The sequence below is a fragment of the Panthera leo genome, chromosome D2, assembly GCF_018350215.1.
Source record: "Panthera leo isolate Ple1 chromosome D2, P.leo_Ple1_pat1.1, whole genome shotgun sequence".
In the NCBI taxonomy this organism is placed as follows: domain Eukaryota; kingdom Metazoa; phylum Chordata; class Mammalia; order Carnivora; family Felidae; genus Panthera; species Panthera leo.
The window spans coordinates 11,805,378-11,831,074 of NC_056689.1; the positions used below are offsets into that span (position 1 = coordinate 11,805,378).

At 49.0% G+C, this 25,697-nt stretch overlaps 1 protein-coding gene across 3 annotated transcripts in view; it reads right to left on the reverse strand.

Annotated features, from left to right (window-relative positions):
* Window positions 1-25,697, reverse strand: part of MTR (5-methyltetrahydrofolate-homocysteine methyltransferase) — a 130,971-nt gene that overhangs the window by 18,678 nt on the left and 86,596 nt on the right. For 2 of the 3 annotated variants that reach the window (XM_042909233.1, XM_042909232.1), the window contains exons 26-33: window positions 22,103-22,201; window positions 20,967-21,042; window positions 17,823-17,978; window positions 16,353-16,549; window positions 13,764-13,964; window positions 12,971-13,163; window positions 11,581-11,693; window positions 11,052-11,134 (exon numbers count right to left, since the gene is read on the reverse strand). In XM_042909233.1, the coding sequence (XP_042765167.1) occupies window positions 11,052-11,134; window positions 11,581-11,693; window positions 12,971-13,163; window positions 13,764-13,964; window positions 16,353-16,549; window positions 17,823-17,978; window positions 20,967-21,042; window positions 22,103-22,201 (1,118 nt within the window). Of the gene's footprint in view, window positions 1-6,042; window positions 11,135-11,580; window positions 11,694-12,970; window positions 13,164-13,763; window positions 13,965-16,352; window positions 16,550-17,822; window positions 17,979-20,966; window positions 21,043-22,102; window positions 22,202-25,697 lie in introns of those variants that run through there. The other variant, XM_042909234.1, reaches the window with a different exon arrangement.

Genomic DNA, 25,697 nt, shown 5'->3' on the forward strand with positions numbered 1-25,697 from the left:
TTCACATCAAAGCGATTAGCAACACAGCCCCACCCACTTTTTTTTTTTTCCCTATAGAAGGCAGGCTTTGTCCGTCTAATGCTGGTAAGAAAATATTTGGGTAAAGTCCCTTGTGCTCTCTCCCCATTGTTTGGGCCGTCATTATTCTTTCCTACTTCTTTCCTGCCCCCTCCCAAATATGCCCACAAATGTTTGCTCCTTCCATTATCCAACTCTTTGAAAGTTTTACCCTGGCTTCCCACATCCAGAAATATCACCTTTCCACATCTGCTCCAACCCTACACACTGAGCACAGACTTAAAGGTGGCATCCAAAGCTAATAAACTTTTCACTAAACAAAACCCATTAATTACTCTTTCTTAAGAGTCAGCTACTTCTGCTAATCTGATACAAACCATCCCAAATTAGCATCTTCCTCCCTCCTCAATGTCAACGGCACTAAATGACTCAACCTTGCCACGCACCAGCCCCTTCAGCTTCCAGGGGATGTGCTGACATCCTTGTCACGACACACTCCCTCACTCTGTAACCACATTTCTTCTGCATCTTTTCATACACCCTGATGAACCTCCTTCACTTCAGCAACCCTTTCTCTGGGTTAAACAACGTCAGGCTTGGCTCTTTTGCCACACAGTGATAGCAGAAGAAGATACTCTTGTTATCTGACATGATGGGGGAAGAATTCTTCTTAGTCTATTCTGGTTAAGGGAGAAGGATCACACTTCTCACACTTGGGTGGCCAACCTTCAAATATAGTAATTCGCACTAAAATGTACTTAATACTGAAGTCATGCTGAATTTTAACAAGTCTTTGATGATTCAGAAGGCACTGCAGGAATATTGCAATACTTGTGACTCATCGTGATGGAGATCAGTGATCACTGAGTAGTAGATTTTGGAAAGGCCACTGGTGGATGCATCAGTTTTGTTTCTGCCCAATTGTCGCCCTGCATTGAACAGGTGCAGCAAACCTGTGTCTGGAAAAGCTCCAGGGAGTCCTAGCTATGATTATTATTATTGAGCTATAACTGACATATAACACTGTGTAAGTCTAAGACCTAGGGATGTGTGGCTTGATACGTTTATGTATTACAGTAGGATTTTCACAGTAGCTCAGCTCGTACCCTTATCATGTCACATACCATTTCTTTGTTTTTAATTCCACATACAAATGGTATCATACGGTATTTGTCTTTCTCGGATTTATCTCCCTTTCTAGCTGGTTTCTTGATGTTTGAGCTTTTAATACGATTTCGTCCATCCAAGAAATATTTAAATTCCCACTACATGCCTGACGGAATTTCTCAATTTTTGGTTCTGGCTTTAACTATTGCAAATACTCTTCTTCCTTGAGGAGCTCAGCAAACAGAATAGGTACCATGCCTCCTTGCCTCCAACTTTCTGATAAAGGTTTGTTTTTGCCTGTTTTCTTCATGATGGTCAATTATAGCAGACAGATGGAGGGCTCGTAAGTTTTCATAGGGTTCTTCTCTCAACTCATCTAGTCTGGTGGGTAATAAGGCACAGAGTGGGAAACATGAATATTTTCCATTTATTGATCATTTTTCTAATTATAGAAGAGAATTGTACCCAAACCCATCCCTATGCCAAGCTGAGAGGGACCCAACTTCTAACTGTACCAACCTCCTTCCATTATAACTCACCAATTTGGGGGTGGGACGGAATATATTCACTCGTTGACATTTGATCCCTAACTGTATTCAAAACTTAATTAACTTGATGGCACATTGTGGGGGAAATGGGATTCTGCAAAGCAGGAACCAACACTGGCTCTGCTAATGACCAAACTCTCATTTAGCTTCAACTTCCTGAGCAGTTCGAGCAGATCTGTTACAGCCTGCCCATGGCAATGCACGGGGAAAACCGATGATGACTGAATAGAAGTTTTAGAGGAGACACGCCATTGAAACAGGACTTGGAGCTAACTACTCCCTTTTCTCAAAAGAGTTGCAGTATTTAAAAAAATAACTGAGCATTTCTGACACTCGGGTATTTTCCACTGACATTCTTTTTTTTTTTTTTTAATGTTTATTTATTTTTTTTATTTATTTTTTTTTATTTTTTTTTTTCAACGTTTATTTTTTTTATTTTTGGGACAGAGAGAGACAGAGCATGAACGGGGGAGGGACAGAGAGAGAGGGAGACACAGAATCGGAAACAGGCTCCAGGCTCCGAGCCATCAGCCCAGAGCCCGACGCGGGGCTCGAACTCACGGTCCGTGAGATCGTGACCTGGCTGAAGTCGGACGCTTAACCGACTGCGCCACCCAGGCGCCCCAATGTTTATTTATTTTTGAGAGACAGACAGACAGAGCATGAGTGGGGGAGGGTCAGAGAGAGAGGGAGACGGAATCTAAAGCAGACTCCAGGCTCTGAGCTGTCAGCACAGAGCCCAATGGGGGCTCGAACTCAAAAACCGCGAGTTCATAACCTGAGCTGAAGTTGGACACTTAACTGACTGCATCACCCAGGAGCCCCTCACTGAAATTCCTCAGATTTTTTTGATGTGCTCATTTCAACACAGTTGAAAAACAATCTATCACATCAGGGAAAACTATGTTTCATTAATGATATTTAGCACTATCCACCAAGACAAATGGATTTCCCAGGTTTTCACTGAAAACATGCACAAAATACATGGGTCTTCCATAATAAAATAAACAATCCCACGTGATTACAGATGGGTGAGCATTGAAATTCCTTCAGATAATTCAGAAGGAAATGTCACTTTTCTCTCTTCTGAGTTTCCCTCTGGGTAAAAGAACAAACAGGATTGTAAAAAGTTCAAAGTTCCTTCCTCAGCTGCCAACAGCTTCACATTCTGCAGGCTGACTTATGTATTGCATCATGGAAAGCAGAGACTGTGATAAACATCATTCATCAATCTGTCTGGTTTTTGTTTCTTCCATTTCGTGTAACATCTAATCTTAAGGTTCTCAAAAATCATTTGATCCAACCCTTTTCTAGGCAATAATTACAGAAAATCACTTGTTTTGTGAGTCTCCAAAAGGCTGTAATAATACTTAAAAGCAAAGAATGAGGCAAAAGATATCTTTGAAAATCACATTTTGAAGGGAGTATGTAAATGGAATGAGATATTCCATGTGTTGAGAAATGGGACCACGTCTAGGGCTGAATTGATTGAAATCCTAACTTTTCAGATTATTCAAAATCACATCTATTTCAAGCTGGCTTTGTTGCCACGCTCGTCTTTTTTTAAAAGGGTAACAATAGATGCTTGTTATAAAACTGAAGCCGTGTAGAAAGAATGAGAGATACCCAAACCCTGAGTCCCTCCCCGCTGGCCCCCCAATCCCATTCCCCAAAAGTAACCACTTGAGAATTTCTTGTATAACCTTCTAGGTATTTTCAGTGCACATACTAGCATTTTTTTAGACACACATATGGAATTCTAATATACCCTGTGTTCTGTAATTGGACAACACGTACAGTTGACGTGTGGCCATGACGTGAGCTTGAAGTGAGGTGACTTTTCTGCAGGCCGCCCATGTGCTATCTTCAAGGGGCAGTAAAGAGAGCATCAGCAGGGCTGTTTCTGCTACGACGAAATCCTGAAGGTGGGTGTGGAGGGTACTAGACCGTTTATGTCCCAGTCTCCTTCTGAGCAAGAGAAAATCACCACGGTTCTCCCTCTGCTCACTTAGAACACTCCATGTAGGGAACCACACGGCCGGTGCTGGGCTAGGCTCTGGGGGTTTGGAGCCCAGGCAGCGAGCCTTGGCCCCCACCCTCATGGAGCTTCACAGAATGCTCTCCCCGCAAAACACTGTCCCCCTGAGAGAGTCTGCTCGTCAACTCAAGCCAACCTTTACTGAGCACGTATCAGGAACCAAGCTCTAGTGAGACACACTAATACCAAGATGAACAAGGATTCCAACCTGCCCTTTCAGAATCACAGCCTAATGGGGACATAGATTATTCTGTCACCATGACAGCAGTGGGAAATACGCACGTTGCTACTGCAGAAAGGAAGAGGGGTCATGTAGCTTTGCAGCGGGGAGGTTGAAAGCTTTCCTGAAGCCCATGGATGGAGTGGGGGGGGGGGGGGCGGTTATGTCAGGGGGAGGAGACCACGTAAGAAGATACCTCCTACAGGGCATGCAGGAGATGATTATCGAAAGTGTGTAAGGACCTTGGACATATCCTTGGCGAGGGGGACATATTGATCTGGGGAACAGGGCCAGGTGGGCATAAAGGTTCCGAGAGCTCATGGTAACAGCTGTTCGAGTCCAGGATACCCTCTTGGTGTTCTGAGTCCAGAGGAGAAATAAGAATCTTAGCCTGGGCAGGGGAGGAGAGAGGGGCTGAGAGGTATTTAGTGGGTAAAATCATCAGGGTACGGCAACCAACTGGATGTGAAGGTTCAGAAAAAGAGAGGGCAGGGACAACTCCCAGGTTTGAAATGTGGGGGACTGTGAGATGGAAGTCTCTCTGGACTTAGGTTAAAAGATAGGTATTTTCTTACTTCTGCACTATCTATAACGCTCTTAACTTGTATTTTCCCCTTGGCGTGAAAGCCCTTTTCTATATCAAAATACTCTCTCCATTCTTTCTTCTGCTCCAATGTAGTTTTTTGTTTCAAGTTTTTATTTAAATTCCAGTTAGTTAATATATAGTGTAATATTAGTTCAAGAGAATTCAGTGATTCATCCCTTAAATATGACACCCAGTACTCATCCCAATAAGTGTCCTCCTTAATGCCCATCCCCCATTTAGCCCATCCCCCCACCCAAGGCCCCTGTTTATTCTGTGTAGTTAAGAGTGTCTTTTATGGTTTGCCTTTTTTACCCCTATGTTCACTGGTTCCTTTCTTAAATTCCACATGAGTGAAATCATATGGTAATTCACCTTTCTCTGACTTATTTCACTTAGCATAATACACTCTAGCTCCATCCATGTCGTTGCAAATGGCAAGATTTCATTATACACATCTTCTTTATCTATGCATCAGTCATTGGAAATCTGGGCTCTTTCCACAATTTGACTACTGTTAAAAAGGCTGCATAAACGTCAGGGTGCATGTGTCCCTCTGAAATAATATTTTTGTATCCTTTGGGTAAACACCTAGTACTGCAATTGCTGGATCACAGGTAATCCTTTTTTTTAACTTTTTGCGGAACCTCCACACTGTTTTCCAGAGTGGCTGCACCAGTTTGCATTCTCACCAACAGTGCAAGAGGGTTCCCCTTTTCCCACATCCTTGCCAAAGCTGTTGTTCCTTGTGTTGTTAATTTTAGCCATTCTGACAGGTGTGAGGTGGTATCTCATCATGGTTTTGATCTGTACTTTCCTGATGATGGGTGATGTTCAGCATCTTTTCATGTGTCTATAGCCACCTGTAGGTCTTCTTTGGAAAAATGTCTATGCATGTCTTCTACCCATTTCTTAGCTGGATTATTTGTTTTTTGGGTGTTGAGTTTCAACAAGTGGTGCCGGGAAAACTGGAGAGCAACATGCAGAAGAATGAAACTGGATCACTTTCTCACACCGTATGCAAAAATTAATCCAAAATGGATGAAAGACCTAAATGTGAGGCAGGAAACCATCAAAAGCCTAGAGGAGAACACAGCAGCAACCTCTTTGACCTCGGCCAGAGCAACTTTTTTTTTTTTTTAACGTTTATTTATTTTTGAGACAGAGAGAGACAGAGCATGAACGGGGGAGGGTCAGAGAGAGGGAGACACAGAATCCGAAATAGGCTCCAGGCTCTGAGCTGTCAGCACAGAGCCCGACGTGGGGCTCGAACCCACGGACCGTGAGATCATGACCTGAGCCGAAGTCGGACGCTTAACCAACCGAGCCACCCAGGCGCCCCAGAGCAACTTCTTTAGTAAGAAGTATGTCTCCTAAGGCATGTGGGGAAAAAAAAAAAAAAAAAAAAAAGCAAAACAAACTACTGGGACTTCATCAAAATAAAAAGCATCCGCACAGCAAAGGAAACAATCAACAAAACTAAAAGGCAGCCTATGGAATGGAAGAAGATATTTGCAAATGACATCTCTGATAAAGGGTTAGTATCTAAAATCTATAAACAGCTTATCAAACTCAACACCCTATGTTCTTTAAATAACAGAGAGCTTCCTCACCTCCCATTCAATCATCAACCCAACAACGGTCCCCCAATGGTCCCTGCAGCCCCTCAAATGCCACAGCTGTGCCTGTGGCTCCTGGTCCTGGAGTCCAGCCCTATCTCGGGTTCCTCACATTCTCCACAAGCTGCCCGTCCACGATTGCAGCCTGAACTCCACCTCCATACCAAAGCCTCCCAATCCTAAGGCCAGTCTTCCTAAATTCCAAAGGCACGCATCCAAGTGCCTGTGTTCAATGTCAAATTTGTTTCCCCCGCCCTCCATCCTGTGCCACAGCAAATGATGCTGCCGTGCACTTGTTCACCAAAGCCCGCCATGGGAAGCCACGCTGGCCCTTGCCCCACGGCACCACTGCGTGCACATAAAGCCCCCTCCGCCCCTGCCTCTGCATGGCTGTTCACTCTGGCCGAAAGGTCCTTCCTTTCTGAAAAAACAGCTTTAACAAATACGCAGTATTATGTAAAAAGTCACCATTCCAGATTTTTATTATTTTGTCTTTATTATTTTATAATACACTTAATACATGCATTAAATACATTTCACAAATATAAAACTGTTACATTATAAAGAATATCACAAACAGCCATCGACTACCATACAACCCAAGAACCAGAATCTGACTAACAACCTGCATCCAGCGATGTGTCCCTCTGAGATCTGCTCGGCTTCCCTCTCTCAGGGTTAATTACTCTGCTGAATTTTGTTTTTTCTTCATTTACAACATAGTTTTACTGTTTACATATGCTTAGACAATATACTCTTTGGTTTTGCTTGGTTTTGAGCTCAATAAAAATAGCATCATAGCATATATGGTCTCCTGGAGCTTGCTTTTTTTTTTTTTTTTTTGGTAATATTTCCTGAGATTCACTCTGTCGGGTACAGCTGCAGTTCACCCGTTTTTACTACTGAACAATACCCTTTAGTGTGACTATACCTAGTTTACTTAACCATTCTCCTACAGACAGATGGACGTTTTGGTGTTTTTGGTTACTGACTATCACAAAGGTGTTACTATGAACACTGTTGCACACACCTCCGGGGACAGGTAAGAGTTTGTTGGATCTCCAAGGGGCAGTCCGAGCCATAAGCCAGATCCTAGGACATGCAAGGGTTCAACTCTGGGAGGCAAAGGTGTTCACGCGCTCACACCATGCGAGCTCTCACAGAACTTCTCTGGCACCCGGTCCTGTCAGGCTCAAGTTCTGCAAATGTTACGGATGCAAAATAGGATCTTGCTGTGGTCTTAATTCGTATTTCCCTGATCTCCATTGCTGTGGAACATCCTTCTACTTATTTATAAGCCATGTGTACTTCCTCTTCTGTGAAATGCCTTTTCCGTCTAATTTTCTGTTGGGTTTGTTTCTTAAACAGGCACCCTCCATATATTCTGCTTGCTAATCCTTTGTCAATTAATTGTATTATAAACACCTCTAGTCAGGACTTGTCTTTTCCCTACTTTAAGTGGTTTATCAGCTTAATGTAAGTCTTTATTTTAAAAAGTTGATACAATCATCTTCTCTTTTGTGATTAGTCCTTTATGTCTCAGGGGATTCTTTCCTGCCCTAAGGTTTGTTCGTGTAAACGCTATTTTTTTTTTTTTTTTTTTTTGTATTTAAGACCTTAATATATTTGGAATTGGTTGTTAGACAACACATGAGGCAGAAATCAAATTTCGCTCTTTCCATACGGTAGGCACAGCTCTGCGCCACAGATGGAGTCATCCTGTCCGTCTCTTATGCGCCCAGCCACCACCACCTTGTCTCGAAGGCCAACACGCACAAGGGTTATTTTCCAGGCTCCGTATTTTAGGGCACTGCTCAGCATGCTCATCTCGGCACCACGTACGACAAAACTCACTACCTCGTAAACTCTGCTTCCCGTTTAGAAGCATCCAGTCATTCTGAGTGCTTTGCTTTTTCCACATAAATTTAAATATCTGCCTGTCCCATGTGACAAAACCGCTATTGTAATTTCTGTTGGAAATGGCATTGAACCTATAGACCAATCTGGAGAGATGTGATACCTATACCGCATTAATATTCCTGTTCACAAAGACGGCTCTTCACTTGTTCCTACCTTGCATCTTCACCTTTATCCCACGGGTCCCAGATCAGGCCTTCGTCTAAGCATCGCCTTCCCGATATCTCTCTACCGCCATCCCCACTAAAGTAGGCTCGGTGTCTTCTGTGTGCTAACTCTTCGGACACCTGCTACAGTGTAAGCCAAAGGCGATATGGGCTGAGTGTGAGGGCTCTTGCTGGAGCGACAGCACTATTGTTCATGACTGAATCTCACCATTTGTGAGAAGGTGAGACACTCTGGGTCTGAGGTGTCTGCGTGCCCTCCTGGAAGGGGCTGTGGGATGTATGCTGTGCTCTGCAGGACAAGCTTAGATGGAGACACTGAGTCCGTGAGATCGTCCACTGAAACTATACCGGCGAAGAAGGTCGCTGATGACCGGCCCTTGAGGACAGCAGGGTTTAAATGGGCAGAGGAAGAAAAACTAGGAAAATGGCTGAGAAGTGATCAGAGACACAGAAGGAGAATCAGAGAGTGGTGTCAAGGGGGGGGAAGCAGGGAAAGGAGGGTGTTGAAGGAAGTGGTCTGTATTGTTCAAGCCCACAGGGATGAGAATCACTGGGAAGGCCACTGGGTCTGACCCGAGAGGTCACTGATGCCAGGAGAGGCAGGTAAAAACCTAACCTCACTGGATTCAGGAGAGAAGCGGGGAGAAGGTGGGAGGCACTATATGTCGAACGCATACCAGAGAGAACCAGAAAGAAGGTGGACTACTCTCTATGTGAACTCAGCCATAAATGTAGACAGGATGTCGGGGAACATCTCAAAGGAGGAAGTGGGGTTTCATAAACCTGCTCTCACCACCACCTGACAAATCAGACTCCTCAGTGCAGCAGAGAGAGGGGAAGATTCCAAGCAAGGGCCTCTTTGGAAGGAAAAATAAGGTGGGATCCTCAGTGAAATGACGACGCCCACTGATGGTGACAAGAGATTCTGGACATGCAGGCACCGACATGGAAAAGACCCCGAGTTCAGAACGGCCACCTCCCTGCCTTCGAAGTGGCCTGACATTTAGGAAGGGACGGGTTTTCAACCTGTAGCTTACATTCTTTCACAAACCTACAGGCACTCGAACTCGCACCAATTGTTTCTGTCTCTAGAAAAAAGGCATCGGTCATGGGATTATATAAACAGTACATTTAAGGAAGCCATTCTAAGGGCAGTCGGTTAAGCGTCTTTCAGCTTGGGTCACGCTCTTGGCCTTGCTCGCTCACACTCGCTCACCCTCTCTCTCTCGAAATAAATAAATAAACTTAACAACAACAACAACAAAAAAGGAAGCCATTCTACCACATAACCAGCTGAGGGAAGAGATGGCAACTATCGAATGAAATCAGGAGACTTAACAACTGTAACTCTGACAAGATACACTCAACTACCCGGAGGAGGTCTTCTTTCTCACAGAAGAATGTACCAAGAATGACACACCTGCTATGGAACCGAAAGTAAGTCCTCCAGCTAAGTGCCTGGGGAAACTGAGTCCCATGCTCACTCAAGAGACCAAGTGCACGTAAAGTCCATGGCTGTTTTTGCCTCGTGGGCCCGGGACGGCTGACAGGGGGGCGGCTCTGTGCGTCCGCGTGTGCACGCTGCACATGCGCGGGGGTCTCGTTTCCTACGGTTCCCCCTTCACCTCCAAGGTCCTTGAATGCACTTCTGACGGAGCTGCTCTGGGAAGCGGGACCGGCTCACCCCCGAGAGCGAGGGAGGTGGCCGTCACACAGAAAATGGGTACCAAGGTTCACGGGACCCGGGAGGCAGGCTCTCTGTCCCAGCCGCAGTGTAAACAGGGTTCTAATCCCAGAAAGGGCCTCTCGTGCAGTCAGCACCGCCATCACCACCCGCACTCCCCAGGTCTTTCCACCTCCATCGATCTGCCACCCTTTCCAGGAGGACTCACTGCGTGCCGAGCTCGGGGCACTACCCCCTGAACCCCACAGAGGCTACCGTTCACCAAGCAGCCCTGGGGGGCCAGGTCTACACTGCAGGAACCTACAGCTGGGTTAGTGCAGACAGACTGAGTGGGATCACAATGCTCTTCACCCATCCAACTCCACCCAGGACAACTCGGCCAGGAAGCCTGCTCCGCTCCAGAAAACAGCTCTGAGATGTTAGCGACCCTCAGCAGCCCTGCTATCTCCCTATCTCCTCTTCCCCCTCGGGGCAAGGGAATGAGGAATTAGAAGATGGAAATGGTAGGAGAAACCACCGTATTTGGCCACACAGGGGCAAACGGCTAGTCAACGGCCTCCTGCCAAGGGGACTCTGCACCCACGTAATCGCGACTTTCGAAGATGGGGTCTTCCTGATAGAGCACAGGGTCGCACTCCGTTCCCTGTCCGTTCATCGCTGCACCCTTCTAGATTAAAACACCCGCTTCACATAGTGTGACTTTGCCCCGGGGTCACATTTTTCTATACATTTCTCTATTCAGCTAAGCTTCAGGCTCTTTTCTAAGAGAGCGAGAAAAAGAAAAAAATAAGAGGCCTTCTCAACCCAGAGTAAAAATGAAACAAGCAAACTGCCTTGCTTTGAAATGCAAAAGACCTCTATCTCCAGCTTATCCTTGTCCCTGAAAGACCGGGGACACCGCTGGAGACACCGGCTTACTGCTCCTCAGTCAAGGCCCCCCGGAAAAGACCCTGGTTTCCCAAGGACACAGGAAGGCCCTGATCCTCCACACGGTCCCACCAGTCAATCTTCCGAACCCTGAGGCAGAGCGAATGTCACAGGACAGAGACCTGAGACCCGCGTGTCTGTTGCTACTGTTGTTTTTAAAGGCACTCTAGATTGTATTTCCGTGAGGATCAAGTGCAAAAAAGGATTTTTAAATAGAAGTTACTCTGTATCGTATCCCAAGATGGGTCCCAGCCATTTCTCAACGTCAGCCACAGACATGTTCTTCCTCAAAGCATAATCCTCAATCTGCAAAAGATTAAAAGCAGCGTATCAAACCACAACGATAAGACCTTCTGAAGTGAAGTTTGCACGGGATCTGCCAAGAAACATTAAATGCCTTCCATTTCTTGTCTTAATAGCAATCTCTGAAGTTCAACAGGGATGGAGATCTATCTGGTCACCGAGTCGCCTTATTCTCTGGGCAGAAAACAACATGCAGTGCGTATGTGGTGCTGGGAGGCTGGCTGGACTGTGGGTATGAGTGCTGGGCGTGGGGGTGTCTATGTGTAAATGGGAGGGCGAGAATCGGGGTAACGGGCTGAAACAATTTAAGACGTTGACTGGAGTAAATTTTGTCGCACTTTCTCCCCTTAGTATTCTCATTCCCACGTGAAATAAAACCAGTTCCACGGTTCCATTTAAAACAGGACCGGCATCTAGGGAAGCCATACACAATGGAACAGCTAACTCACCTGGTCCTTGGAAATTTTCCCCACTGCAAAGTATTTGGACTTCAAATTGGAGAAGTAGAGGCCAGATACTGCTGAAGCAGGTGTCATCGCTAAAGATTCTGTTAACCTGATGCCTAGAGAGAGCAACGTGGGAAACACGGTCACTGCCTCAGTGCCCCGCACAAGCTATCAGCCATTCTTGCTGAACATGGGAATGGAAGGAGCTCATGCCTTCCAGGGGGACACATGACACAGCATGAAAGATGTGGCAATTCCTGCCAAGTGGATGTACCCCCCCACCACCATCAATCTTCCAGGATCGACTACAGAGGCCTCTGTCTGCGCCTCCACCTGGGCTCCCAGACGAGGAGCCCCAACCCCGCGAGGAAAGCTCCATCTGAACCCCAGGCTCCTGGACAGCCACACGCTGAGAAGGAGCCCACGGCAGGACTCACAAGAGACGCTTCCTAGGAGCTGGGAACTCTGGGGGAACACCAGGGCTGTGCACGTCCTCTAAGCCATGCATCTCACGGACGGGGAACAGAGCGGCAGAGGGGAAAGAAATGCTCTGCCAGAGATCAGCAGATAGCTGATGGCAGGGAAGCACTCAAATCCATATGTTATGGCTCCGGGAGTCCACGCCATTCCTGCCAACCCACATGCAAATGCCTCCGTCCCTCACCTAAACCTATGTTCCTGTCACTTCATCGGCACTGATGGCATGCTTCTGATTACCGATTAATTCCACTGAAACTGTGAATTTTGTCAATAAAGAGTGAAAGCCAAGAGAGGAAAGAGCTGAGTGGCGGGTTGGGCCTGATGCAAGGCCAGTGTCCAGAGACACAGTCTGTGAGCGATGGGAGGAGGAGGAGGTGGTGCGGACTATGGTACTAAAGGTCACGAAGGTCGCTACTGGAGATAACAACAGTGACAGCCCTGTGACAGGACACAGGGCAGGAGGGATGCGGGGGAGTATGACGAGCTAAATTCTCATGTCCTCGGTGGAGAGAAAGTAACTGAAAGTGATCAACCTGAAGATGGGGGAGCGGGGCGCCTGGGTGGCTCAGTCGATTGAGTGTCTGACTTCAGCTCAGGTCATAATCTCGTAGTACATGGGTTTGAGCCCCGTGCTGGGCTCTGTGCTGACAGCCTGGAGCCTGCTGCGGATTCTGTGTCTCCTCTCTCTCTGTCCCTCCCCAACTTGTTCTGTCTCTCTCTTTCAAAAATAAATAAACATTAAAAAAATGTTTAAAGATTGTGGCATAATGATATGGACGTAAAACACTATGACACACAGCTAGAGGTGAGAAAGGATGGGGTTCTGTGTTTCCAGATTTGTGCGTCACAGGGGTAACCGCACACCCGTGTCCTTGGCGGGGAGGGACGGCGCTCGCCAGCTCCAGGCACGTACCCGTGCAGCGCTCCACGTCGGCCAGTTTCCACATGGTGAGCTTCTCGGTGTGGTCGGGCTGGCTGGGGTAGCCAGGAGCCGGGCGGATGCCCTCGTAGCGCAGCCTGCGCAGGTCGGCGGCGTCCAGCTGCTCGTGGCTGTGATAGGCCCACAGCTCCCGGCGGACCCTCTCGTGGAGCTCCTCCGCAAAGGCCTGCAGCCAGGGAGAGGCGTGCTTGGGCAGAGGCGGGGGACCCCCACGTCGGTGCCCCCCGGTGCCCCAGAGGCCATCAGGGGGGTCCGGGGCGCCCCTGGGGCACCCCTCCACCCCCCCCCCCCCACACCACCACGAGGACGGAGCAGGCAAGAGCAGACGGGCTGGGCTCTCGGCTCGCCTGTCGTTTCACTGGCTGCTCTGTAGCCGGCCTTGGCCTCAGCCTGGGCTCTGACGTATCATATTCAACGGTCCAAGGACTCCAGGCCCTTGAACTGAAACACTTCCCTGATGGTCTACAGCAGACAGGGGCCACGAGGAGAAGCCAGTTACTGCTTCCAGGTCCTCCGCTGTCAGCCTCAGGGGAAGAGGAGGGGACCTCTGCTTGGCTCAGGTGACCCCACCACGCACAGGAAGATGGGGAAGCCACAGAGGATGCCAACATGACAGCGAGGGGCCCTGACACAGGAAGCGGTTTTGAATCTTTCAGGCTCCTCGGGAGAGACAAGAACCGCAGCAAAGAGGTCACAGGTCCGAAGACGGCTCCAAACGACGGCACGGAACTGGGGCTCCCCACCCCGCCCAGCGCTGTTGCGCTACCTCGGCCAGCCGGTCTCCCAGGGCCTTGACCATGATGCTGCTGTAGTCGTCACACTCCTGCTCATAGGCCCTGCTCAGCTCCTCCACCCCGAAGCAGGCAACGGCAAACAGGCCCAGGTAGTCGCGGACGCCCGAGTGCAGTGGCGCGATGAAGTCTGAGAGGCAGTAGTAGGGGTCTGCGCTGGCGGCGTCCTTCTCGGCCTGAAAAGCAACCAGTGGCCAGACGGGTGATTAGCACGGGACAGCAGTCTGGTCTTTGCAGATGGCCCTAAGCTTCAAACAGGGGTGTCTGTCTTGTTCACGGTTACACCCCCAGCACTTAGAAGAGGACAGGATACAAAGTGAGTATTCGACAAATAGTTGTTGAATAAACAAATGAAATTAGATTTTGAAAAAGCGCAAGACAGGACATGACATACGGTCAAGAAACCACTGAATCTGCTCACTCACACATGGACCAAACATTTCCCGAGTGCCTCCAGGCACCGTGCTAGAAACTGGAACCTCAAGCATTCATATCAGAAAAAATTTCCCCACAAGTGTTTCCAATTCCAGATCAACACTAGACCCTGAAGCGGCATCCAAAAGGGACCCACCAAATGCACAAGCCTCTGCTTCACGTTGACGGACACGGCTCGACAAGCTCCCGGCCACGAGCCAAGGGCCACGTACCGCCCACCGTGGCAGTGGCTCAGGAGACGGCCGAGGACGCGCCTGGGCCAGCCTGGAACCAAACTGAGCACTGAGCCGGACCGGCTTCTGAGAGTCTCGCCTCTCACCCCACTGACAAATCAGGTCTCAAACACATTTCACAATCCACAAATACTTACGGAGAAGGTAAACACCTGAAACTGCTATTTACTGAGTGCTCACTACACTCGTGGCTGGTGCTTGACAGGAATTCACTGATTTAAGGCCGTCAACAACCGTGTGAAGGAAATACGTGATGCCACCAGCTCCGTTTCACAGCCAGGAAGCTGAGGCAGACAGAGCGTGACCGGTAGCCCAGCGTCAGACGGCGGCAGGGGCGGGGTCCGGCACCGCAGTGTATACCCCTGACTGCCGTAGGGCACAGGACCAGTCAGGGACTCGGTGGGCGGCACCAGAAGCTACAGGGCTCACTTGCTTGCTGGCCCTGGAAACAAGCACAGCTTCACCGACGCTGGGCAGGAAGTGGTTAAACGGCTGCCGGCCAGAAGGTGTTTGATAACAGCCTGTGGAAATGTCACCAAGCTCGGGGACGGGGACGGCTATGCGGGGAGAAGTGGCTCTCCAGCTGTACATTCTCTCATTCTCTGCTAACAAAAGCCAGAGGGAGACACAAAGCTTCCCGGCCCCACAAGGGGAGACAGGTCATAGAGCCCCACAGCACTTAAGAAGAGACAGCCACCAGAGCCACTGAGACAGAAGACTCCCAGAGCAGCCAGAATCTTCCGGAGTGCTGGAAGAAAGAGCTATCGGAATGGGTACTAAATGCACATTGAGAAGTCATTACACTAAACGCCCTGACACAGCCTGCCTGGTTAGGACATGAATGGTTGGACGTAACAAGAGATCAGAGGACGCAGGACCTGAAGGATGAGAAACTGGGCGGAGGCCTTCGAGCCGAATCATACCCGAGAAAGCCAAGCGACCAGCTCCCTAGCGAGCAGGGGCGGGAACGTGGAGCCTGCTGCCTTGCGGCCTATGGTGTCGGCACCCCGTGCATACAGGAATGGTACAGCTGCCTTTGGTGATCCTATCGTGGCATCATTTCACGTCCCGAGTTTAAGAAGCCCTTCAGATGCGGTGACCATTAAAACACTATCGTTATGAAACACATCGCGGTGATGATTAAAAGCAGTAACACTGCTCTGCTTCTGAACGACCCGAAACGGTAGTGACACAGGGTAATTCACCGCGACCCTTTGTTAACGACCCTGGTGCATCCTGGTTCCAATTCTGGATGGGGACAACTGTATTTTGTAGCAGCTATGGGACACACACAGGACGTCTGTACTGTCACAGGGTGAGCATGAGAGGCGGCCGTGCTGAGGGAAGCCAGCGCGCACAGGCCGGGTTCACACTCTGGATGCTAAGCACTTAGTTCCATCCCATCGGCCTCCGTTCCTGCCCCTGCAGGATGGAGATGTGGACTGCCCGCAGCAAGGCCGTGTGGATGTGAAACACGATGGTCCATTCAGCACCTCTAGAGCACCTGGCACCGCCCAGACATGCAGCAAATGTTTGTCCCCACCTGTCTTCCCCTTCAGAAAGGGAGCCCCCAGCCTGTTTTAAATAACACGCATGCCTGCAAACCCAGGTTTTGGAACAAGATGTGCGTCTGTGTGTGACGACCGAGGCAACGGCGGCATTCCTCACCCATGAGTCCCGCCGGTGCCCGAGGGGCCAGCCTCTCCACCCACACTGGCTGCTTCTCTCCATCGTCCTCACAAACGCCTTGGCCTCGGGCCTGTGCATGGTCATTTGGGGGGGAGCTGGGGCAGCCCTGTCATTTGCACAAAGCTCAGACTTATTTAATTCTTATTTACGCTTTTTCAGTGCTTCCACCAAAGCAGCAGCAGCGGGGTGGTCAGTGCGGCTCCGTACCTGCTGCCTGAGCCCGTGGAAGGTGGCGATGGGCTCTGCAGCCTGGGGCTCCGCACCCTCCGCGTACAGGTGGATGTCGTCTCCCACGCTCTGCGCTGGCCAGAACCCAACCACGCCCCTGGCTCGGAGCTTCTTTTGAGCAATCAGCGCCGTCAGCATGGTTTGGGCATCATCATAGACTTTTCTGGCCTCTTCACCTATTAGGAAAACACCGTTAAGAATTCACCTAAGAGAGCCAATGATCGTCAGCGAAAACCACTTCTTCCTCAAGCCACCACCCCTCCTGAGCCATCGTCTCTGGTCACCCTCCTTTCCCCTCAAATACTGCACTGGTGCCTGTGAGCAGCACGACTTAAGGGGAGCGGCTGGGGGCTGGTGGCTCCTGCTGACCACATGTCCCGCCCGTCTCCCCAGCACAAACCACTGACGTGCCTCCAGGCGGCAAGAGGCAGAGAGCCTAACGTGTGGCTCCCAGCACAGTCACCAGACAGGGCAGGCCAGACCCTTCCTCGCCGACCTTGCTCGTGTGCCCATCACCCCACCGACCTCCCAGGGGCCTCTGGGGATGTGGGACAGGTTGCAGAGGCAAGTGTGGCCCAGGCCCTCTTAAGTGGCTTTAGCACCGCACACAGGTGGCCCCAGCTCAGGGGCCTCCCACAGTTGTCCCCCGTACAGTGGGGACTGCCCTGACCCCACACTTCCAGCAGGCCACCTGCCACCTTGCTCTCATCTGGCTCTTTCCTGATCCTTTGACTGGCTTGGCACCGTGAACCCAGGCCTTTGGGGGCAGGTTCTAGGGGTGGGGCTACAACTCCACTCACCCCCACTTCTCTTGCTGATCGCCCCAAATCCCCTCCCCTGACCAGTGCTCCAGGAGCAAGAGACTCCTGGCATTTCCCCAAATGGGCACCTGTGACTGTGCCTTTCCGTGCTGTCTCCTCTGCCTGGGACGTCCTCTTCTCCGGTGCTGTCTCACATCCCCAGTCCCAGCCTCAGTAACTCCCCTGTGCTCTTCCAAAAGCAGTTCAAACACCACCCCCCCACCCCCCCCCCCCCAGGAAGCCTCCCCTGACCTCCCAGTCTGAGGTCTGTCTCATCTTGGGTCCACAGAAGCCCTGGGCTCAGCCCCACGGCAGGAGCTCGGCATGCCACGTGGGAACCGCCCATCGCCGTCGGCTATGCCAGCTACTGGCCACATCCCAGAAGGCAGGGGTGTGTTTATTCCCGGTGCCCAACAAAGAGCCTGGCTTATTAAAGAAGAGATAAATGAAATGCCAACTACAGTCCATAAAGACCCATCTAGCAGCTTCAAGCCACCGAAGAGGTAAACAACACCCCACACGTTAGACCACAACGAGAAACCATCTCCCACAGCATCTGAACTCTCGGCTCTCCACCTGTTCTCCCCTTCAAAGTCCCAACACTGTGTCTCGAGTATCCGTGCAGAAAGGAAGGGTCTGCTGAACGAACCTACAGTTTTGTCCTTAAATATCTTGGGAAAGTTCCGATTCGGGTACTTGCCACGGAGCTGCCAGACATCAAAGAAAGGCTTCCAGTCGATGTAGGCCACCAGCTTCCACAGATCGTAGTCTTCAAAGACCCGAGTCCCAAGAAACGTGGGCTTCACTGTAAAAGTGAAGTAGTCATGTCACACGGATGCCGCAGCCTGGGGCTAAGCGCCTAACGCGCACGGCAGGGGTCTGTGCCATGCCTCCCGGGCCAGCTCTGTACTGCTCCGGGGGCCCCACACTCTCTCTCCCCGCAGTCACCCACAGGAGCTGCTTTACAAGGAGGGGAACTGTAAATTTTGCAGTCAATCTTAAATAAAACTACCCTTCCCAGACAGCTGTCTACACCGGCCCTTAAAAATTCTTCCCTCTGCCCTTTGGTCAAAGAGAAAAGACTTGGGTTTCTCTTCACTTGTACAGACGGAAACAATACTAAAGTAAATGCCACTGTAGAGAGACACATAAGGTAAACCACTTACCAGAAGTGTGAAAACAAGAATCAGCAATCTCCACTTCCCACTGATACATGTGTATATGGGCAAAGTATAAGGACACGCACAGAAACAAGGCATCAAATTCGGGATTGTGCAGGGGAGGGAGGGGCACACAAGCAGCTTCAACCACTTATGTACTGGTTTTTTTTAATGTTCATTTTTGAGAAATAGAGAGAGCGCACGAGCAGGGGAGAGGCAGAGAGAGAGGGAGACAGAGGATCCGAAGCAGGCTCCGCACGGTCAGTGCAGAGCCCCACGTGGGGCTCGAACCCATGAACCGTGAGACCATGACCTGAGCTGAAATCAAGAGTTGACGCTTAACCAACTGAGCCGCCCAGGCGCCCCGGCATTGCTTTGTTTTTAAAATGGGCACCAGGTTATTTCTGAGGTGGCTGGCGGTATTCGTGGACGTTCGACATATTGTGCTTCACACCCCGTGAGTGTAAAACAGGACCCGAGTTAACTAATGATGAGGATCCTGAGAAACTTAACAGAAACCCAGGGGGTGGGGAAGGGAAAAAAAAAAAAAAAAAAGAGGTGAGAGTGGGAGAGAGCCAAAGCATAAGAGACTCTTAAAAACTGAGAACAAACCGAGGGTTGATGGGGGGTGGGAGGGAGGGGAGGGTGGGTGATGGGTTTTGAGGAGGGCACCTTTTGGGATGAGCACTGGGTGTTGTATGGAAACCAATTTGACAATAAACTTCATATATTGAAAAAAAAAAAAAAAATAATGATGAGGAATGAAGAAGAGCAGCACACCGGCACCCTGCCTGCAGCGGGGTCAGCGGGGTCTGGCCGGAGTCGGAAGTGATGCCCACACACGAGCTTCCTGGCCCTCAGTTTCCTGGTCTGTAAATAGGGTCAGAGAACTTACACCATCCTGCCCATCTCAGGTGCTTGGGACCGAAGTCCCAAGAGCACTTTTGTCTCGTCAGATGGTAAGAGGCGGACGTGAGGCAGCAGTACAGGAAAAGAGCGAGCTGCTGCTTAGTCTTGCCTGGAAATCGCTATCTTTTCACACATGTTCGCAGTAGCTCTTTCTCATTTGTTCCTGGTCGTGTTTTTACTATTGAGAATAATCACTTCTTCATCATATTCCAGTATGTTGCTTCGTTTGACAGACAAAAGAAACTACAGATTTCCTCCTGATGAATGTCTCCTCTTGCCTAGAAAGGCAGGGAGAAATGCCCTGTCACAGTCACTGAGGGATGTCAGTCTTGAATTTTACCGCCAACGACCTTGAGAGAACCCCTCTGTCTCCCTTTCCTGACTTCCTGCAACTAGTCTAAGACTGGGGTGTCCTCAAAAACATTTCTGAGGGCTGTACGTCAGCGCCTCGATCTTCTCAAGCAGCAGGTCCAGAGCCTCGCAGAGGCCCCGCACTGGGGACAAGTGGCCGTTCGACTGCTGCCTGGCACCGTGGGCCTTCAGAGGAATGTCCCCACTGAACTGTGTCTGGATGTCTGACTTGGTTAAAATGGACTTCCCTTATGAGACTTTTCCAATTTCACAGTGAAAGGTAAAGAGAAAATAATAGACTATATAGTTATTTACATTTTTCGAAGGTTTATCTTTTCTTATCCTTACAACCTTTCACAGGGTGACTCCTTCTTACACATCAGAAGAGGTCGAACATGGATGCAGGATGCTCAAGGTCAGTGATTTGCAGCCGGGAGGCAAAGTGGGGTGAGAACCAGGCCTCCCGACTCCTGACGTGGCATTCCTCCTACTAAACCACAGCGGGCTCAGCAGGACTGAAATCAGAACCGAGCTCACCTACATTTCCAATTTAATGCTCTCAAGTCAGCCAAGGAGCCGCAGAACACAGATGTTGTGAGCAAGGAGAGCGGATCTGAGGTATTACCTTGGAGATACAGATTCAATGAATACAACCCCTGTTCACCCTGTCTGGGCTGTGCGTGTGTATCTCATGCCTCTCTGAGCGTGTCAAACATCCTCCATATTTTACTCCCTCGTGAACACCTCTATCAGGCAAGAGAGCTGGCTAGAAATAAGGGGAAAAAAAACAAATAAAAGAAACAAAAAGAGGGAAGCATGCAGAGAGACAATGGGAGAGAGCGAACAAGAAACAGGAGCTCCAGCTTTGCCGCAATGTTCTAAAGTTCTGTTCAGTGTGAGGGCATCTTCAATCTCAGAACTACACATCGGTCCTGGGGCCTGGCCTGTGACCCAGGCCACTCAGTGACTATACCACCCAGAACCTGCGTCAGGCTTGGGGGGGGTGGGGGGTGGAAATTGAGCACAGCACAGAGGAGGGAGTGTGGGTTAGAAGGGGCAGACCAGGGATAGAACCCAATAACCTTTCGGGCTCTTACCCGAAATTCGGGGTTTTCACATTTAAGCGGGGATAACGGCACATTCACCTCGGGGTTGTGTCAAGCACTCAGACACTCCAAGCGGTCTCAGGACATAGTTTGGTCCTCCATAAATGGTACCTGTTTCCTTTCATTTTCAATCATCAATGTCCTTCATCACCATTATTAGACACGATAAAGCATCTCCAGCTGCCTGATTCCCAGCCAGCTAAATGCAAATGTCTCTCCGGTCACATTATCACCCACAGCCTTTCTCCAACTGACAGTCCAACAGACCTGGAGGAGCCTCCGACAGCCAGTCCATATGGAAACCGTGTTTTCTAGCCTGACTTAAGGTTAAGTATCTTCTCTCCTATGAAAAAAGAGAAGTTATTTAGTCAGAGACGCTTAGTTTTTCAGCTGCTACTATGAAAGTATGTCTGAAAAGCTAGTACATGTTTTATTTAAAAAAGGAAAAGGAAAAAAAAACCCCACAAATGCTTCCATTAATGAAAATTCATTTCCTGAAAAGTTCTTCCTTTGCCACCCAATGTGAGGGCTTCACATCAGCACCAGAACAATGGAGAGTAAAGATTCAATAAATACCCATTAAATATTGATAGGTGGATACAAAGCTGACCTGTGCCCTTCTCAGAGCGGTGTCCTGCCGGTGCTTCTAGAATACCTGAGGCCAGGCTTATCTGGCCTGCCGTTGACCGCCCCCTGGACCAGAGGGCAAAACTAAGAAATTTTCAACTGTGAGCAAACCTAAGAGGCGGAACGCCAGCCACAGTATCTTGGGCTGGTCACCATCTCACAAACACCTCTTTTCTTCCTGCTGTTTGTTGTCTCATTTCGCTTGCCTCGCCACCCCCCAAATGCACCCCTCTCCGCACAAGGCCCAACAGGCAGATGAACCAGGAAGAAATATTCCAGTGACTTCTAAAGAGTGATTATGCCTCCTTTCCAAGGAACCCCTGAAGCTTATCTAGAGAAGGGCAGTTGTTGAGACACTGCTCTGCACAGTCCGTGCTGGGCAGTCAGGGAGAGAGGCGGACAACGGTCCCCTCTAATGTCATTTTCTTCCATTATTTCAAGAACAAGGATCCGTGGGAGTCACTTTCTATACGCTGCTTCAGTTTCCGTTCTCCCGCTGCATATGTTTTATTCATTCTCATAGCTCTGCTGTCTAGCACAGCACCTAACACCTACTGTGTACCCGATAAATGTTTGGTGGAATAAATGAAATTAGTTTTAGTATAACCCCAAGTTATCAGGAACTTCGACACCAGAGAATTCTGATTTGAACATGAAAACAAGGCTTCTCTAAAATGATGCTAAACCTGTTGCCCTCCTTTAAACAGTGAAGTCACATTTTAAAAAAAAATGCAGGATCGGTTTAATACCCAAACTAGCAGGTATTTGTCACTTACCCTGAGAGACTCGTAATGGTCCTGTCTGATCTCTTCATATTCTTCTAAGATCTCCTCAAAATATTCATCCTTGAGATTCTCATCTAATAGCTGAGAGCACTGAAAATGCAAGATCAAAGTTCAAGAACCACAGAGGAGCAAAAGGAGATAAATAAAATATGGACACCACTGGTCAGTGCTGGCGACACCTCCTTCAGGAAGCTTCCCTTGTCAACGTCATCCCCCCTCCCTTCACCAGCTTCATGAACTCCTGCCGGGGTGTGCAGTTAAGAGCTGCCTCAGTGGACCTAGGATGTCCAAATCTCACACATTCGAAAGAAAGCCCTTCATGGTTCCTGAGAGATAAGCTCTAAGCCCTTGAAATGTCCTGCCTGATGAGACACTTCGTCTACATGGAGCCCTGGGCCACCCTGGATGGTCTATGCTAACTAACAACGTGACTAGGGACGAAGGGGGCCCCCTTATTCATGTTGTATCCGTCTGACCTCTGGAGTAACTAAGGTTCTGGTAACTAAGGTCAGTCAGGTCATTAAAGCACTCCTACGTGACTGACTCCCAACAGAAGCCCTGGACACTAAGGCTCAAGAGAGCCTCCCTGGTTGGCAATGCCCCCCGTACACGGTGTCACTCATCACTGGTGGAAGAATTAAGCACTGGCCACGTGACTCCGCTAGGAGAGGACACCAGGAAGCTGGTGCCTGGTCCTGCTTGGATTCCACCCTTTACATCCTTTGCTGACTCGTGGCCATCCGCCATGATTATAACAGTGTTTCTGAGTTCTGTGAGTCCTTCTGGCAAATCACTGAAGGGGAGCGTGGTCTTGGGGACCGACACAGCACACTAGTTAGGCTCCTCTCTTCAGTGTTTCAAAGATACCCAGTTCACGTCTTCATCACTGCATTTACCTCAGGCTTTTAGTACCTGTCTATGTACCTCCTTGCCTCACTAGAGGACAAACCCTTTGAGGGCAGGGCTGCGCCTTAACCACTCCGTGTCCCTGGTTTCTAGTTCTGTGCCTGACACGTGCAGGGCGCCTCCTCACTAAACTCTTGCTGAAGGAATGAGGCTAATCTTCACAGTCAACTATGACTGGCTAAGAAAAGAACAGAAACCCGTCACCTGACAAATACGAGGCTACTCGGTAAACTGTAAAGCTAGGATCTGCGAAATATTATTTGTGACCAGCATTATCAAGTTGGTGGAAGTAGAGCCAAAACCAAAGCTCAAAAACAAGAAATGGCTGCTTCTGATCACGATCACTTCACGACGAGGCACCGCCCCACCCCTGCGCCTCCAGCTGGATTCCGCCCCCTCCCCTCCCCCCCAACACACACACACACACACACACACACACACACACACACACACACGAGGGCAGGGAAGCCGAGAACCATGACGTGAAACTGAGCAGGGCAGGCCGGACGATGGCTCAAGGGCCCACCGGCTTTAAGTGTCTATGATTCTGTGTGACTTTTCTAAGCATCTCTACCAGCAACCCGATCCCCGAAGAGTTAGTACAAAGCCAGACCACTTTCTTAAGGAACCTAATGAGAAAAGACCCTTGCGGTGAGCCTAAAAACAGGCTCCTGAATGGTGTTCACACCACAGGGTACCTCCCAGCCTTACATTAACCTCGGCTCAATGGAGTCCCCGTTTAGGAAAACCAGCAGAGCTCAATGAAAACAGCAAAGGGATGCCTACTCCACAGCTCCCCAAAGTACATGCAACCAGTGTCTTAAAATATTGTTTAAAATATTGCATTCTGCTAGGTTTTAGACTCTGAGAAGGCAAAAGCCTGCTTTTCTAAACATCCAAAGAACTTAACCATACGCTGCCACAGCGACTATTGGGAAGACGGAACACACCCTGGGGGGCCCCCTGTTCCCAGAGCCAAAGTGACAAGCCAGTCCCTCCATGCCCAGTCTGACTTGCTTGATGGAAACAAGTCTGTGGTCAATTATACAGGCTAATCTTCATGATCTTTCCATCATAAAACCACAGCCCAGTCACGCGTCTTCATGCCAACCATTTGGACACAGCACAGCTTCTCTCTTCCTCCTTTTATTCTTTGTTCTTGGTGACAATAGCAGTGAATGAGAGGGAATAAGTTGAAAATATATTTTATAATTTAGAAAGAACTAAATACTGGCACCTCGTTTATTTAAAAAGAAAGAAGGGGCACCTGGGTGGCTCAATCGGTTGAGCGTCTGACTTTGGCTCAGGTCATGATCTCACAGTGTGTGGGTTCAAGCCCCACATCGGGTTCACTGCGGCACAGCCCCCTTCGGATCCTCGGCCCCCCTCTCTCTGCCCCTCCCCCGCTTGCACTCTCTCAAAAATAAATTAAAAAAAAAAAAAAAAGAAGAAAGGAAAGAAAGCAGGGGCATCCCGAGGTCTAAAGCTCCAACTACCAGGTCGTTGCCATGTTTGGGACTCTTTCAAACACCTGCGCCAGTGACCCAGAGCACAGGCCGCTGGCATGCGTCTCGCAGCTGAGCCCGAAGACACAGAACCAAAAATCGGCCTAAACAAACTGTACCACTGATCCTGAAAAGCGTCACTAGCAATAACCCAAACAACTTACTGTTGGACTTATGTCTGAGTAATTTCAGAAGGCAGCCACTTCTCTGGACCCAAGAAGCACTAACCACTGCTGGCGGTCCAGGTGGACGGACCCATAAGGAGCACCAGTGCCCGTGCTCATCTTCTGGCTCTCCGCTCGGCCCTTACTGCTTAGCTCTTCTAGACGGCGAAGGAGGGAACTCAAAATGGAATCCAGAGGCTGGTTCCTCCCAGCCAAAGTCCTCTCCCGATGCAATGCTAGCACCATGTACTTGAAGAGGGCCAAGGGCCTGGTCTCCATATGAGAAATGTTCAGTCATTCATTAGTATTTGAAAATAGCAACAAGCCTTAAAAAGAGGTCCACTGGCTAGTCAACTATGAACTCCATACGAGCTCCTTATGAAGCACAATTCAAATATAAAATACAAAAACTGTCCTGAAACTAACTTGGAGACACCTACTTTATTTACACATTAGTTTACGTCAAGAGTAAATAAAAATGTGACTTTATGATTCCAGTTTGATTTAACCGTATCTTTTTTTTTCTTTTTTGAGAGACAGAAAGTGCAAGCAGAGGAGGGGCAGCGGGAAGGAGGGGACAGAGAAAGCAAGAGAGTGAGAGAGAATATATCTTATTCCAGGCCCAGCTCAGAGCCCAACATGGGGCTGAATCCCACGACCCTGAGATCACGACCTGAGCCGAAATCAAGAGTTGGATGCTCCAGAACAGATGAACATAAGGGAAGGGAAGAAAAATATTATAAAAACAGGGAGAGGGACAAAACATAAGAGACTCTTAAATATGGAGAACAAACAGAGGGTTACTGGAGGGGTTGTGGGAGGGGATGGGCTAATTGGGTAAGCGGCATTAAGGAATCTAATCCTGAAATCATTGTTGCACTATATGCTAACTAGTTTGGATGTAAATTCAAAACAGAAAAAAAAAAGAAAAAGAAAAAGAAAACTCTTTCTACAAAAGAAGCATACAGTATTAAAAGTACAAAGTCATGTATATAGAGTGTTTATAAATAT